Genomic DNA, 17,522 nt, shown 5'->3' with positions numbered 1-17,522 from the left:
AAAACACAAATCAGCACTTGTGTCTGCCTGTTTACCCAGGTATCTGAAGAATATCCAAAATAACATACTCCTGCTTCTCTTGCATGCAGTTTTGAACACAGAAAAATCAATGTGTTTGCTTAATACCCTGATAAGGATTAGTTAGCAGTGTTTTAGGCTCATTACAGAGGCATTGGACTAGATTACCTTCATCAGTCCCTCCTAACCCACCTCTTCTGCTACTACGTGATAGCACAAAGTGCTATTAAAAAAAAATTCTTCTAGGTATCAGTACAATGAAGAGGATCTAAGAAAGAAAACAAAAAGACTTCTTGCCTGAATAACCTTATAATGGCCTTAAAAATCCAAATATTGAAGGAATATTCTAAGCAACAAGAAGCTGTCTTCAACTTCAGTGTTGCACAGTACAAGTTCTGAAAACAACACAGGCCATGTATTACTGTGAAGGGTTTTAATCCTGTTGAACAGATTGAAGATTTTTTAAAGTGGAATGACAGAATTAATGTCACCAACTCTTAGAAACTTCTCACACTCTCAAAGCTGAAACTTGAACTGCATTTGAAGCACCCACCTAAAGTGCCATTTCTGCAAATTAAATGCAGTGACAGTGACCTCATAGCAGCTGAGGTTTCCAAGAAGGACAGCTCTTGAGTTTTCTTCCAGAGCCCTTAAGGCCATTCAAGGCATTTAAAACCACAGGGCTCCTGAGTGCTGGCTGTGCAGGAGCCTGATATGCAGGGTCTCACTATGGGCTGGTTCCCTTAGAGCATCCAGGTGTGACACTCCAACTGTAACACCCAAGGCACTGCCACCGAGGCAGCCGTGGTGGGTGGCTGAGCCAGAGAGCACCCCGCTCCCCTCAGGGCACCACCAGCCTTGGGTGAAGTACTGCAAGACTGGCCAAGCTACAGGGGGTTACAAAATTCCAGGCACACGCTAAAATCTGCAATTTTTGACCCACAGCCACAGAGCTCAGTGATGATGTGCAGCAGTTACTATGAGTGAGAGGGTAGTAATGATGGATGTACAAAGTACCATCCTACACAAGACACAAATGCGGCACTTGCCAGGTGAGAAGTCAAAATGTTTTGCTCTGTGGCTTCATAGATGATGCAAAAGTGGAGTAGTAGCTGATGTACAATTCCCATTTCTATTATCTTTTAAAAATAAACACACAGAAATCTCAAAGCTACAATGAGCTTGTGGGAGCAGAATGGTTCACTAGGCAGGGAAGGGGGATTTTGAGAGTCAGGTCATCTCTAGCCTGGTGATCCCTGGGATACATGGCTTGTTTTAATTTCCTCAGTTACAAACTGGAGGTAGCTGCCCATCTCTAGAAAGTACTGTGATCGGTTTATTCAAAATATTCAAAAAGTGCAAAATTATTAATGGCAATGAGTAGGACACAGTGTTGTTTATGAAAATACCATAGACGGTTTATTAATTCTTTTGATTTATTGCCATGATTTTTCTTTTGTCCCCAAAAGTCTGGTTCACACACTATGTATACAGCAGAGAAAAGCCGAAATCTCATGATAGGACAAAACAACTTTAGTTTAAAAAACCCAGGAGAATGGAGGAAAGGCTAGATTTTCAGTTTCTGTCAGTTCAGCAGAAGCACAATTACAATTTGCAACAGAGCAGTATCGACTCTACAGAAGAACTGATAGCATTCCTTATTGCCAAAAGAAAATGCCAATGCTACCAAAACCCATTAAATGCTTGTACCTGGCAATCAAAGATACTTTGGTGCATGTGGATGTGTACATACGTGTGTGCTCGTACAGAGAATTCTTTTCTTGGCTTCTGTGTGCTTTTTATGGGCACTTGCTCATCCTGTGGTTTGCCAGAAGTAGCCAGGAGGATACATTAATCCTGTTTGCTGTTGCAAGACTGCCGAACCGATGATTTCTGATGCTCCAACAATGTGATAGACTTTTCAGAATTTTCCAAGTTTCTGAGCAGAGTCTCTAGGCGCCTTTTGATTTTCTTCTGATCCTCAATGGCACATCCGATGACCACAGACTGAAATTTCTGATCGATGGGTCCTGCTGGCACGTCGGACGTGCACGCACCGTAAAGTGACATTAGGCGCATTTTGGCGTCTTCCAAATCATCGAGGAGTTTATTGACGATCTCGTCGATCATCTTGGTGGCGTGCAGTAGGGATTCCTGCTGCTGCGCGTTGCGGATGGTTTCTACGGAAACCTCCACCGTGAGGGTTCGGCCCATCAGGCGATTAGCAGTCAAATTAAGTTCTTCTCTCTCACCTCAATTCAAAACCAGAAAATATTCTTGGTTACAGGTAAATACTTTCCTGTGCAAATAGCATCATCAAGACACTGCAACTGCTATAACTTAGCAGTAAACAATCTTTTTTTAAGTGAGTGACAATCAACAAGATTTCCAGAAGGCAGAAATGAGCTTTTTACATTTGCCCAAGTCATACTCATTTCATAGAAGCCAGTATCTGATTTGAAATGAGGTATTAAACTCTACTAAAATTGTAAGCAATGTTTTTCCACTGCTGACACAATGCTTGCTGTGTCACTTTAAAGCAAACGTACAATATTATGAGAAAACACTCAGTAACAGAACTAGCTCATTAAGGACTTCTGTGTCTTTCTGAGGGAGAGATTTAGACAATACCCCAGAAGGCCATAAAGAGAAAACAAGATATAATAAGAGGCCATGAAAAAAAATGGTTTTCTATTCTCTGAAAGTATAGCTGCTTTTCAAAAATACGAAATGCAGGCTCTTGAAGAGCCAATAAACCAGCAATTTAAAGCACCTAATAATCAGGTTTAGGGAATATATCTAAAGCCATGAATCACACAACCATGACAATGATATTAATCATCAGGTTCTTGCAGGCTGTACGCTTCGTAGCACTCATGCCTGTCCTGTAGTCAAAATCATTTTCATCTATATTGTCATTATCATCATCATCATCAATGACTCTTCCCCCAGCAGAGCAATGTTAATCTTGATTTTGAAAATGTATCAGTGAACTGAGTATATGCTTTCACATACACAGTAGTGATGTTCATGGTAGTCCATCCACCTGAAGAGCACGAATTTAGTCAAGAAGAGAAGATCTCAGGATAATGAGTAACACTTCAACACCTCAGCTGGCTCCAGTGCTGCACCCTTACCAAGCAGCAAAGTGCTGCTCACAAAGAGCTGCTCCCTAAAACATGGCTGATTAGACTTTGGGTCAGTTGGAGGGCACAAGAAAGCAGCTTCTCACCTTCACTGATGTGCCTCATATCCTGGCTGTTCTGTATATTGTGGATCATTTCAAGCAGAATTTCTTTCTCTTGCTCCATGGCAGATGCTGCATCACGGAAAGCCTCTACCCTGTACATGGTTGAACCAAACAAAATGTTTAAATAATAAAAAAGCTGTTCACCTATATAGCTGCAAAGAACTCTTGTTTTAAACCTCAGCTTAGAGCAAGTGCAGTCAGTTCTTGGTTATCCATGAGACAGATTCTCTGACTTCACGACCTTCTCTATCTTAACTTCACTTTTCAAGACTCGGTATAGTTTAAAAAAACAAACAGATGGAGGGGCAAATGGAAACAATAGCGATTCAATCAGACTTAACTCTTATTTTACTGACAGTGCTGTTCTCTCCTACTCTGTGGTTAATCTAGATATGCAGAGCCTGAAGGTACTACAGCCCCATAGCAGAAGTCCTGTAGGCAACTGGCAATTATTATCAGCTGCCTAACCAGGAGAGAAAGGGACTGAGTCCCCATCAGGGAACTCGGTAATGAGGGTGGCAGCTGCAGAGATGGAGGCAGCAAGGGGCCCTGGCTCCCTGTGTGACCGCCAGGCCAGCAGAACCCACAGAATCCACCTGCAAAGCAACAAACACTCCACAAAACTGCAGTGCGCCAAACAACGCCTTTCAGAAAGGAGAAAACCCTGCGAGTGGGACAAAGCTCACACACTTTTATTAACGTGACAAGGCTTTCCCCAACACAAGTGGTGTGCCTTGCTCTCTGGGAGAAGATGCTGGACTGCCTGCTCCCACTGTCACTGGTGCTTTCCATGGAACAATGCTCACTGTAATTCACACAGGGAGGAAGTGTCTGTGGGTGCAGCTCCTATTTCTGGGCTTGCAAGGAAGCATTAAACTCGGCCCCTCCTGAAACCAGACCCCTACACCAGTCCCATTACTGTGCTGAAACTCACATGCAATGCAGTGAGGACAAGGGGAAAGTCCATCAGAAACTGTAACTACTGGGTCTTGGTAAGGTGTGTGGTTCTGTGCCCACAGCCTGCTCTCCTTGTGGCATAAAGTGCAGACTCAGCTCACCATGGGCAGTGTGAAAATGCCCCATGAGAAATCGGAGTCCAGTTTCTTAATTCACATCTTATTCCCCACCACAGTTTTAAAGAGGGGGCTTTTGCATTCAGCTGAATAATGGAAAAGAACTCGAATGCAACACTACTTGACCAGATACAAAAAGGGAAATGTCCCACTGCCTTGGCTTTTCTCTGAGATTTGAGGGTAGGGGCTTGCAGAGGGCTTTCCAAGCTGGAACTGGCTACAAGAGTTGCATCAAAACCATCAACTCCGTGTTCACAGGCCACACAAAAGCAAGAGTATCATGTGAACCTGGCTGATGGTTTGAGATGCTTGCAATGCACAGCTCAGGAGGTCTAGCTGCATCATGAGAATCCATCCATCTATCCTGAAATGTTTATGACACCTGGCCAGAAAAGGGGAAACAAACCAAAACATTGTTAAGTCTCTTAGTTGCTCTACACTCTTCAACATTTCTGGGCGCTGCCCTGAGACAGCAGTGGCTCATTGCTGTCTCTGCAGATGAGGGTGCGTCTCCTGGGACAGGAACAGAGCTGCTGCTCCTTCCTCACAGACTGGCTGAAGGCAGTAACTTTAGGAAAACAGCAGTAACAGAAAAGAGGGTGAAAGCAGAATAGGAGCATTTGAGGATACAGTCACTCTTCACATGCAGCCTGCTCACGAAATAAGTCTGTTTTACAAAATATTTAACCTAATTTAGTCAGTGAAAGCACAGGCTTCAGGCCCAGCCTTTAAAGTTTTTTCTGAGGAGTAGGAAAAGTTAATGCAATGCAAATTCATGCCAAGAGCAAATACTTTTAATTATTATTTTGGACTGGTTAATAAGAGCAATGAGGCAGGTGGAGTCATTTCATACTTCAGATGTCTCCACTTTATAATTTAGGAAGTCGAATAATATTTTCAAAATGCCTTCCCATGCCTTTTTAAAAAAACTAGTCGCTGAAAAGTTGTACATTAAAATTCTGAAGTGCAAACTTTCAATTTTGATAGTGTTTTAAAATCAGATTCTCTGTATCATGGTACTGATGTAAAAAGTAAAGTTCTGCCTTCAGTAGATAGATCAGTTCATGATTTCCATAGGCCTTGCTGGGTCCTAAGAAGAATGTGGAAAAGCTGCATTGCAGGGATATATCCTGAATTGGTACAGTTCTAAAGAGATGCCTAAAATATCACTGCTTCCAAAGGCCAGCTTGGTATGTGAGGTAGGACCTAAAAGCCAAACTATAAGAATTAATGTTGCATACTGAAAAAAAAGAATAACACAGTTCACCAACTAGAGCTTTGATTGACATTAACTTACTAAAGGTAATATAACCAAATCTTAAGAACTATTTTATTTGCAATAATTGCTACTCCAGAATTATTTTTATCATTTTCTAAACTGCAATATAGAGTGCCACACAACAATGGGACAGGGTCACTTCAGAACAGTGCTCTAGTGGGGGTGGGGGCGAGGGAACCCAACAAAAAAATGGAAACTAGTCACACCAACTTCAGGAAATAATGTGTCAGGATCACCCATGCAGTCAGTTCTCATAACTTCTTTCCAAAAATTCATGGTTTATTAACTTCACAGGTTTCTGTAGATCTTTCTTTTCATTGTGTGGGGGACGCAAAAAAAAAAAACAGTTTGAAGATTTAAACTTCTAACAGTGGTGACTGATGTGGGAAGGGGTGGAAACACAATCCAAGTCTCAAAAAAACAACCAACCAAAGAATCAAAGGTGAAGATAAAAGAACACAAAATACTCATATTTATGCCCAGTTATCAATTGTTTTGATGCAGCAGTACAGACTTTTTTCCTCAGAGATGAAAACCTCCGATCATATATTTACTTGGATTGTATTTGTTGCTTTGAACATCAACTAAATATTCCATCTATTACTTAACACTGAAAAAGACATTCCTTACTCCTGATTTTCCCTGTTTGTGAGCAATTAGCTGAGCAATGCCTTTTTTTGCTACATACCATTTACATGAGCAGAGCATTCCCCTGAGAAACAGGTGGACCAGGCTGTGCTTTTGTTTCCAGATGAGAAACTTGACACCCACTTTCTTAGGACAGCTGCAATAACTCTGTCCTTTAAGCTACTGACTGACTTAAACAACCCACTATTAAAGCCCACGTGCTGGAGGTTCAGATAAGTTTTCAAAGGAAATAAGAAACATCTGAGGATGGAGCAGCTTCTTTCCTGAAATGGAGTTACTCAGGCATACTGGAGGAAGATAAAACAGGGGGTTTCACCCTGGCATCCTCAGCTCCTTCAGCTGAGTGTCCACTCCCAGGTAAGCAGTCCTGTGAACACTGGAATGAATGGTGGCGGAACACGGTTGATCCAAAGAACAAGATAAAAAGTACAAAAAATGAAGATAAAAAATACCCCGCCAGAATCTGACTTACCTCATGTATCATCACACCTAAAACTGTGTTTTCACTAACACAACCAACAGAACACAGTGACTCATAAACAGAGCCTCTGGTTTGGCTTCCAGCTGCTCCTGAGATATCTTGGCAGCCACGGCAACACCAAGGTCCAAGCCCTTACAAGGGGCAAACGTGCCACCTGCCCCCTCGCCACCTCTGCCCCGGGAACACGCTCCCTGGCACTCCCTCCCAAACTGATTCCCCTTCCCTGCTCACTTTCCATGCAGAAGAAATCCCCTCTGCAAACATCTATCAGGGAGGTACAAAAATACCCCGTTACTGTTGGAAAAGAAGCTCTCACAGTGGAAAGAAAGGGAGGAAAAGGAAGGCTGTTCAAACTGGAGCAGTTTACAATGGCTTTAAACTGAAAGAAGGTAGACTTAGATTAGGTATCAGGAAGAAATTCCTCACTATGAGGATGGCGAGTCATGGAACAGGTTGCCCAGAGAGGTTGTGGACTCTCCATCCTTGGAGGTGTTAAAGGCCAGGTGTTTGAGCCACCTGGTCTACTGAAAGGTGCCCTGCCCATATCAGGGGGCTGGAACTAGGTGACCAAACCATCCTGAGATCCTGTGATTTCCAGAGGGATGAAGCTAGCTTCAGAGTTCAGTTCACCTTAAGCAACTTGAGAACTGAGGATTATTGAGGGTTCTAATTAAAGGCTGTTGTTCAGTTTCACAAATTTTTACTTATTATATATTTACAAGCAACATCTTGAGGGTCTATAGCAAAACCAAACAAGCTGGAGAAGGAGAAAGTTTGGAAGTTTTTCCTCCTGTCATTCAAATAAATTTGAAACGAAGCATGTTAATTAGTTGTGAATAGGAAAAAAACCCATAAGACTTGAGTGACTTTTATCAAATTAGACTTTTTTTTTTCTCATTACTATTCCACATTTGGAATTATGGCTGTCTGAAAGAACCACAGCAAACTGGGAAGTTTAATTGAAGATTTAATTGCTGGCTAACCAAACTGTCTGCTTTGTTTCAGAGTCGCTCAGCAAATCTAAAACACATTTTTGCATATTCTCATGCTAATTTTTAGATTATATATTCATCATACGCCTAGACCTGGATGTAAGCAGTGATACTTGTTTGCAGACAGTGATTTTGTTTAGTCAAATTCAGAGAAGTCTGCAAAGGACTTCAAGGAGATTTAATCAAGCTAAGTGAAAGGCTAATATAACAGCACATCGAGTCCACTCCTGAATAATGCAAAGTAATGCAGGCAGAAAGGGGAAATAAAACTCCTGCATCCCACAGAGCTCTTTTAATTACAGGAAAGTCCTAGAAACATTCTGGGCGGTTCTGTGAAAGCTGCTGATCAATATGCAGCTGTAATGAAGGGAAGGGTGTGTTGAAACAGTACCAGAGGAGGTGAATCAGTGGCATCCTGCACATCCATCCACCTCAGAAAGGACACTATGTAATTTAGCAGAGTTAAGAGGACAGGGAAGATGATTAAAGGCAAGGTATAATCCCTCATGAGGCCAAACTGGGAAAAATGTCAAATGGTATTATTTAGGGAACGTCAAGTAGCAGAAAAAGTCAGGACATGTCTTGGCACAATGATGAAATTCACACAGCATTTACAATAACTTTGGAAAAACGCACCTCAGCTGCAGAATGCAATGCTGTTCACATTTTATAGTGAGATGCTTTAGGAGAGGAGGTGGGCACAAACACAACAAGAACATCCACAGCTGAACCAGTACGTGCAAAGAGAGGTTCGGAAGACAAGAAGCTTCACACGCCAGCATACAGCACTGCAGCTTAAAGGCTTGCCAAAGTCTCCGAGAGCCCGAATGACACCACGTTTTGCCCTCGGATCTCCTGTACCTTCTTATAAAACACCTGCCCGCAGGTGAGGGAGAGGGGCGACACGGTGGGACGACAGACACGATGCACCGCGGGCTCGTCCCCGCCGTGTCACAGCTGGCAGAGCCCATGCCCGTCTGCTAAAGGCTCCCCACACCCTGAAGGGTAACAGATCCGAAGCAGCCCTTCGCGCTTCCTCTGAAAAACGTCTATTCTCATACATTCGTATAGATATTCCTATTTCCGTGTATTTCTAGGGCACGCTAACTCACCTTAGAGAGCAGCTCCCATTTTTAAACTTTGCCCCCCCATGGCGGAGAGCTTTTTTTCCCCTCGGTTCCCTCCGAAGCCTCACACCGCCCCCCCCGCGCCCCAGCCGGGGGAGGGCTCCGCTCCCGGCCCGCGGTGCGGAGCCACCGGCTCGGGGCCAGCCGGCTTCCCGGCCCCCTCCCAGCGCCCGGCCCCGGCCCCACCTGAGCTCCAGCTGGTCCAGGTTCTCGAGCAGGCGGCTGGAGCGGTCGGCCATGGAGGTGGAGCGGTAGAAGCGGCCCCGGAGCTGCCCGCCCGACTGCTGCTGCTGCTGCGGCTGCTGCTGCGCCCCCTCGCTGGCCTTGGCGCTGATCCTGGCCTGGGCCATCCCACCCGCCGCTGCCGCCGGCGGAACCTCGCTGCGGCCGCTCCCTCCCCGCGTCCCGCAGGCGGCGGCGGCGGCCGAATGCCGGCACCTCGCTCATGGCCAAAGAAGGAGCCGCCCCGCCGCCGGCCCCCGCGGCCACCCCGCCCCCGCGCCGGGCCCGCGGGCGCCGCCTCACGCAGCGCGGCGGGGCCGCCCCGCCTCGGCCCGGGGGCAACGGGATCGCCGGACGGGCCGGGCTGGGAGGGACCACACCGGGTCAGCTGGTCCAGCCTCCCTGCCCCTCTCGAGTGAGGGACGCTCCACAACCTCTCTGGGCAATCTGTTCTAGTGCTCGATCACCTCCACAGTAAAGTTGTTCGTATTCAGGTGGAACTTCCCTTCCTGTGCATCAGTTTCTGCCCATTGTCTCTTGTCCTTTTACTTGGCACCACGGAGAAGAGGCTGCTCCATCTTCTTGACACCATCCTTTAGGTACGTAATCACACTGATGAGGTCCCCTCTCAGTCAGCCCTCCTCCAGGCCGGACAGACAGCTCCCTCAAGTATTCCTGGTAGGAGAGATTCTCCAGACCCCTGGCTGAGTTCCCTGCCCCGGGAGCTCCCTGTCCCTCCTGTCTCGGCCCTCTCCGCACCCTGAGGCCGCCTGAGCCGCGCGTGGGGCCGCGGCAGCCGAGCGTCCCCGGCTGTGACCGACACCGCAGTGTCACCCGCACCTGCCCCACGCAGGTGTCCGGCACCGCACACCCCACACACGGCAGCAGTGAGGTGCCTCTGCCCCGCGCTGTCACCATCCGAGGCACAGAGACACCCCGGGCCCCGCACAGCCCACACACGGCAGCAGTGAGGTGCCTCTGCCCCGGGCTGTCACCATCCGGGGCACAGAGACACCCCGGGCACCGCACAGCCCACACACGGCAGCAGTGAGGTGCCTCTGCCCCGGGCTGTCACCATCCGGGGCACAGAGACACCCCGGGCTCTCCTGCTCCTGTCTCCACTCCCCTCTGTGACCAGAGCAACAAAACCTGGACCAGCCAAAACCGTGCTCAACTCTGGCTGCAGTTCAACCAGGAGCTACAGGAGGAATAATAGTGTTTTCAATATCTGTATTAACTTTGTGTGAGATGAGGGCTATTGGTATGAGGATTTGTGTTCCAGAACTGGTCTGTATGGCTGGTTCGTTGGTTTGCTCTTTCATTAAAGAAAACAAGCCCGCAACTACCCAAATGTTATTTTTATTTAAGGCTAATTAAGCAGTAAACTACAAATCTGAAAACAATGGAAAGTGCAAGAAAGAGGAGGAAAAAAAATAAGGGGCTTTCAAAATCTAGAAGCTTGAAAGGAGAGAAAACCAGAGACAACCCTTTCTGCAAGCAGAACCTGAACAGAATTCCTAAAAAAAAAAAAAAACAGGTACTTTGGATATGCTACTTATAGTGCATCTTTCTCCTGCCAACTGCAAGAGCCCCCTACTACTTGCAGAAAAGCAGCTGTTTCATCAGCTGTAATTGTAGGATTCTACAAAAAGCTTACTGGAAAGAAAAGTAGTTTATGTTGTCTTTTTATGCCAAAGAGAAAAGATGTACCTATTTCATGGTAGCCGAGGTAGTGGATCTACATCTAGTAATGACTTGTCCCAAGAACATATTTAATTTTCCTGTATGAAACGGCACAAACTGTTCTCTCACAAGCATCAGCAATTCAAGTCACACATAAGTTTTACTTGCCCCTACTGTGAGTATTTAAAAAGGAATTTGCTTATCCCAAAAGACAAGGTTTGGGCAAATACCCCATGGCTCTAACAGACCAATTTTTGGCACCCAGCTAAGAGGGATTTTGTTGCACAGGGATACTGTTTTGTAGGCTTATCCTGCTGTGATTCAAAATAGCTGTTTTCTCAGGCTCGTCCATTCAGAATGATATCATGTCCCAAGTACTCTCGTTAAATTAATCGCCTGAGTTTTCTTTGTTTTATGTGGTTGGATAAGCAAGGCTTATTGCCTGTGAGCTCATGGAAATAGCTTCATTGGAACAAATGTTCCATCCATCTCTCTACAGGCTCTATAGAAGATAATTAAAAACCATTTCCCACCCCAAACAGAACCCATTTGTAGCCATGACACACAGTTTGCTACCATTTACTTCCTGGGATCCTTCTATTCTTCCCATGCCAATTTATTAAGCATCAATTAGATTGGGTTTAAAAAGTAGAAATCAAAGTAGCTGAACAGCTTTGAACATTTTTTTCCTCCCCAGGTAAACTGGGGTTTAATTCCACACAGGTAGAAGTTACAACAGCTGAATCAGAGGCACAGAACAGCTCTAAGTTGCCAAATGTATCACACTTGACTTAACCTCTTTAACAGCAAAAGGACCCTACATGGGAAGGAAGAATAGAAAACCTGTGGAAACAAAATGCATATTTAAAAGCAAAAATGGTCTTCCAGGACAAATCTTGAAATTATTGCCTGTAAAAACTGGGATATTTTCCCTTTCAGAGACTTGGAAGAACCTTGAAAACTGCTTTTCCCGCTCTCTAGAGTAGATTGCCCCCATCCCCTCTATTTTTGCCAAGGTGTGTAAAGGCATAATTGGCATCACTTTTCCAAAATAATAACTGATTGGTCTAGAAAGATTGGAGTCTATCTCTGCAGGAAGGAAAGTGATTCACAGCTGAGTTGGGGGAATTTTGAGGACACAAAGGCAGGCACTGGGTCCTTCAGAGAGGCAAGGAGGAGGAAGGGCCCCCACGCATGAAACGAAGCACACATTTCATTCTCCTCCTTGCCATCAGTGGTGAAGCCTGATCAGGACTGCTGGTGATGCCATGCTAACATACCTGTCTTCTCCCATGTGCCCACATCTGTGGTCATGTGAAGGACTGCACAGCCCTGCTCTGGCTATGGGCACCAGCAAAACCATGAGGAGAGGGTGTGTCTCATTGTTCCTGCATTCCCAGCACAGCAGTGAAAACACTGGCTGTCTCCTGTTTAAACTACAGCATTGTAAAAAATGGGTGCTGATTGCAAAACAGCAATGAAGTCTCATTCACATGCACAAAGTCCCTTGAGACAGAAGAAAGAGCAACTTTCCCAGGTCTCAGACATCTGATGTATCCATAGAAATCCCAGAGCCAGGGAGATGACCTACACCAAAAGCACTGCAAATTGTAAAACTGCTAAATAGCACCTTAATTCCAGCTTTTTTTTATTTCAAAGCCTGATATATACCTTGTCACATAACACAATGAGCTGTCATGGAACAGGATCAAAGAAAAAGTCCACACCCAAGAAATGCCATGCAGGATTATTTTCCTGCCTTCACCTACAGGAACTTAGTATTTTCAAGCTGGAAGATGGGAAATTTAGGTTAGTTACTAGGAAGAAATTCTTTTCTGTGAGGGTGGTGAGGCACTGGAGCAGGTTGTCCAGAGAAGCTGTGGATGATTCATCCCTGAAAGTGTGCAAGGCCAGGGTGGATGGGATGCTGACCAACCTGGTCTAGTGGGAGGTGTTCCTCTCCACAGCAGGCTGGAACTAGATGATTTTAAGGCTTCTTCCAACCCAAACCATTTGGTGATTAAAGAACCTTCCTTGTGTGCAGGTCTTCTGGAACCACAACAACTCCCAGAAATGGCTGAAGGATGCATCCATGGCTCTGGCCAGCCAACCAAAACCAGCCTGCAGTCTCCCCAGCACCGCAACAATAACATTAAAGATGGGCCAATCTGACTTTTCAGGGTATGTTTTCAATCAAAATACATGTCTGCTATCACAGTAGGCTGCCCCCTTACTTCACACCTGCTAAACCTGTGCTGCTGTGTCTTTACTGCTGTTCTTACAATGCTAATTAAAACTAGCCCTGGGTTTGCCTCTACACGCTGCAGTTGTTTTACTGTGTGGGCAAGCCCCGTGGTCCAAGGCCTTTTAGAAGTGTGAATGAAGCCCTCTGTCTCAGGAGCAATCTGAGAGCTGCTCTGACCATTTTGGGGCATGCAGCAGTTCATTCTCACTGGAGCAAAGTCGATGATTAAATGAGCCAGTGCATTCTGTACAGCTGCAGATGCTCGGTCGATTGACAGTGGAGCTCTGAGCAAAAAACCAGAGGGAAGGAGTACCAGAAATTAGGATATTGCAGTCAGTGAAAGCCAATTTGCACAGATTTACAAATGGAACTTTCCATTAAATTTCCATGCACGCAGAGCTTTACCGTTCAAGTACACACTTGACACGTTCTTGCCATTTGCCATAAATTAGCTGACTTGTTTACATCCACTTTTAGAATTTTCTCGGGCCATATTATTTGACCCAGATTGTTACTACTGAGCACCAAACCACTCGAACTAAGAATTTCTACAGGAAACTTGAAGGGGTTTAGAAGTACCAAAGAAAAATGCAGATGCAGACTTTCAGAAAGCTGCTTAGCTGGAAAGAATTGCCAGAAAGTATATTTGTGCTAATGTAAGCCAATTTTTCTGAATTAATTTTGAAACAATTCATCAGTCATCCTTCTTACCTCCTTCCAATTTACAGCAGTCTCTGTAAACATAGCCAGGACACTGCAAGCAGATGATAGAACACTTTCCTTTTAAGAAAGACGATGGCGTGACTTCATACCTCTATAAACTTCACTATATTTGGTAAAGATTTCATTAAGGTTTGCATTCCATGACCACTACAGGAGCAGGGATGGTAATTTCTGTATTCCTTGAAGAGCTACGAAAATTAACCCACCACCCAAAACATACATAGAAGGCAAGTATCTCAGAGTCAGCTAATCTCTCTCTTTTTAATATTATTAAATAACAGAAGCAACCAGGCAGATATAACACTTCAGTGCTCCAGTGACTTTAGTAACAGTTGTGCTGGTTATTTAGTATCTCACCTTGTCTCTGAATGTGACCAAAAAGGATTTTGCTTTGTAAGAATGTGGCAAACAAAGTACTGAAGAATTAACAGCCTTATAGCATCTCAAGTTGTCACAGTTTCAGTTTTGTAAAACTTAACACATGCACCATACAGAAATTAAAAGCACTGAAATGAAGAGCTAGTGGTAGTCAGGTAGAGATTAGGCTTTTCTCATTAAAGATAAATACAAAGAAGCACTACTGAATTACTTCAGGCTAATGAAGGATGAACTCAAACATCACCACAAAAGCAAATGCTCTTGAACAGGGTATGACAAGTCACTTCTAGTACAAATGTACTGGGCAAGCCCCTTTTAACAGACAGGTTGTGCTTGTAAATGCAGGAAGATTTCTCAGCATATGAAGGACAAACCTCAAAACTTTCAGCCAGTTAAACAAGACTCACCAGACAAAACCATTGAATTCTGAAACACATTTACAAGACAACTTTTCTAGCTGAAGGTGTTCAACCACAAGATGCTGGTGAGTAACAAGTCACATGTCTGTACATGCAGTGTTTTAAGAATCCAATTTTCTCTGTTCTTCTGGAAACAGAAGTATCACAAGCCTGTGATGGCAGAAAATTTCACAAAGAAAAATCTGCATTTAGAATCTCAAAGAGACCAAATTTTTCTTCAAAATGAGGCCAAATTTCAAGACGTTGCTAATTCTGAAGACTACTGTTATAAAAATAATAGAGAAACTAGAACTCTATTTAGTTGTTTTATAAAAGCCAAGGCAGCAATGGTTGGGAATTGCCACTTGTTTTGGTAAGCAGATGACAAGGCCAATACAATGCATTTAATAAGTGGAGCTTCAAGTATACAGAATATGTGTGCACACAGGACTTTTAATAGAACCAATTAAGTCATGGCCCATCAGGTACAAGCAAACTTTAAATTTATGACAGAATAAAATGTTATGAAAAATTAAGTACATAATCAAATTCTAAGATAGCAGAATCTGGAGAAGATGATCTATCCAGATTTTAAACACCATTGAGCCAAAGAACTTTCTCAGACTGAAACATCTTTTCAGGTGAAAGGAATGTAAAACTTCAGGATCTAGATGGAAAAAAAATCTGCTCAAAAACTTCTAAACTTAGAAGGATATGCTTTTGAGGATAAAAATTGTTTTGTGTTTCATTCTACCCTTTAACAGAAGCTCTAGGAAAAAGAGTGTGAAAAATACTGGAACTGATTTAAGCTAAAGACAGTAGTAAATTAAGTAGCTAAAGACAACTTAACATCTCCCAAAATAGGGCTCTCTCAGCAGCAGTGTCAACTGCACACCTGAATTTTACCAGGAGTACAATTAATCTAAGACTGGCAGCAGGAAAATAAGCAACAGGCACAAGAGAAAACCACTAAGAGGTCCCGTTCACCCTCTAACACTTGGGAGACACACTCAAATGCACTGTAAGTGTTCAAACTGTTTTCTGGCATTTGACCAGTTTCTTCAAGCTGTACAATTGCGGAGTGCTAGATACCTCACCAGATTCTTCCTTCATTCTACTGGCTTCAGAGATAGCAATTATAGCAGTGATGATTAGAAATAAACCAGTGCCAGTCTTCCAGCTTTTCTAACCATGATGACAACAGTTGTAGTTATGCTGATTCTTTGGAACAGTGAGAAAAATCCAGCCTTCCCCACATCATATTCTCCACAAAAAGTATCTACTTGCATAATGACTATTTAAGGATACAGCAGGCAGAAGCAAACTCACAAGGTGAGTGAATCATAAAAAAGAATTAGGCTGGCATTTTATTACACTGAGATTTCTTACTGATTGACAGCAATCATTAACTGAAGGATAACAGGCTGGTAAAGCTGGACAGTTTGCATAGGTATTTTTAAACAAAACTCAGAAAGATGACAGATAATTTTAAACACAAATAATTTCACTTAAAGTAAGGACAGTACAAAAATAATTAGCACATTTACATCCATTTATCCAATGCCACCTCTTCATGAACAGAAGAGAGCAAAGCCCATAGTATACAGAAATATTACAGTTTAAATCTTCTCACATGTAGTCCAAACAGAAACTAGGAAGTTTATTTAGATTCTGTTCCCTTAAAAGGTTGTTCCTGCCTCAGGTAAGGGAGAGGCAATGAAGTCATCAAACTTTAAGCCATCAAATCCAAATACTCTACCACTTTTGAAAAAACAAACACATTTATAAAAACAAAGCTGGTAAACTAACTGTACAGCCCGTGGTCCTGATTTTGACATTTATAACAAACAGGACAGAGACAAAATTATGGCCTATGAAGTAAAACCAGCCACAGGCAAGTGTTAGGCCATATGTTCAACAACCCTGGGATCTAAGCTTCTCTTTATAACAAGATTAGCCAGGCAAATCTGAGATAACTGGAGTTTACTATTTTTATCTGCTGCAAAGACCACATGAAAAAGTAAATAAAGACAATGACATTTTGTGACAAAAAAAACCTAAATACATGAACCAATTTAAGAAAAGAAACCTGAACAACCAGGAACCCCAAAATACCTAGTAAGATCAGCCTACTAATTAGGCAACAATTTCAAACTGCTAAATTGTAGAGACTTAGTCATCACCCCTTAGAAACAAATATGAAAAGGCTTAAAAATTTCTTTTTATCAAACACAACACATTGCTGTTAATATGAATAAACTCCAGCTGTTCATCAATATCACAGAGGACATCAGATTATTAATCTAACAATTACAGACATTTCAAAAGTGGCATTTTTGAACCCTTGTAAATAGATGGAACAAGCATTCTTTTTTGTGAGCAGTTCTGATGGCGTGGTGTTAGTGTACTGAAGTATCCTCATTCACATTTCTTCAAGGCTCCTTTTGATAGCTTCTTGCAGTTCTGCATCATGCAGTTCTGTGTCCTGGCGTTCTGCATAAATAAAAAAAGACCGTAATGTCAAACTGCAATTGATAACTAGCCATAAACACAACTACCTTAATAGATAAAGCATGAACTTATTTCTGTGGGCAATGTCAGCAGACTGCAAAAAAAACCCCTAAGAAACAGATGACAATTTCCTCTCCTTGTTTTATGCTATCTTTTCAACACTACAAAATGTGAAAAACACCTCTACAACTTTTCACTGTCTTAACCAGGAGCAGCCCAATGATTAGGTTAAGACCATAATTGCAACTCTCTATTTACTGGTCAAACTAATAGCAAGATTAGAACCCACATGTATGCACCAAGAAAAATAAATGAAGTATTAAAACAAAAAAACAATACACATAACAAGCAGAGAGGTTTCAGTATTTTCATTCCAGTTCCTTATCCAGAGATATGCCATACCTACATTCTGACTTGGCAGCAGTGTTGTCACTCTTACTAGGTAGGCCAGACAAGTAGATAAAAAGTCATTCTCAGCAATAAGAATAGTCTAG

The 17,522-nt window shown here is 43.3% G+C and overlaps 2 protein-coding genes across 3 annotated transcripts in view; both read right to left on the bottom strand.

Moving 5' to 3' along the window:
- Positions 1-1,441: 1,441 nt before the first annotated feature.
- BAG2 (BAG cochaperone 2) lies at positions 1,442-9,343 on the bottom strand. Its single transcript, XM_084202750.1, has 3 exons — positions 9,055-9,343; positions 3,251-3,360; positions 1,442-2,270 (listed from the first exon to the last, which is right to left on the bottom strand). The coding sequence occupies exons 1-3, from the start codon at positions 9,216-9,218 to the stop codon at positions 1,870-1,872; spliced, it is 675 nt and encodes a 224-aa protein (XP_084058876.1). The 5' UTR covers positions 9,219-9,343; the 3' UTR covers positions 1,442-1,869.
- Positions 9,344-14,037: 4,694 nt separating this feature from the next.
- Positions 14,038-17,522, bottom strand: part of ZNF451 (zinc finger protein 451) — a 35,486-nt gene continuing 32,001 nt past the window's right edge. For both annotated transcript variants that reach the window (XM_084202822.1, XM_084202823.1), the window contains one exon: positions 14,038-17,010. In XM_084202822.1, the coding sequence (XP_084058948.1) occupies positions 16,940-17,010 (71 nt within the window). In that variant the 3' untranslated portion in view covers positions 14,038-16,939. The remainder of the gene's footprint in view (positions 17,011-17,522) is intronic.

The sequence above is a fragment of the Fringilla coelebs genome, assembly GCF_963513975.1.
Source record: "Fringilla coelebs genome assembly, chromosome: 3".
Classification (NCBI taxonomy): Eukaryota; Metazoa; Chordata; class Aves; order Passeriformes; family Fringillidae; genus Fringilla; species Fringilla coelebs.
This window is presented reverse-complemented; position numbering and strand designations above follow the sequence as displayed.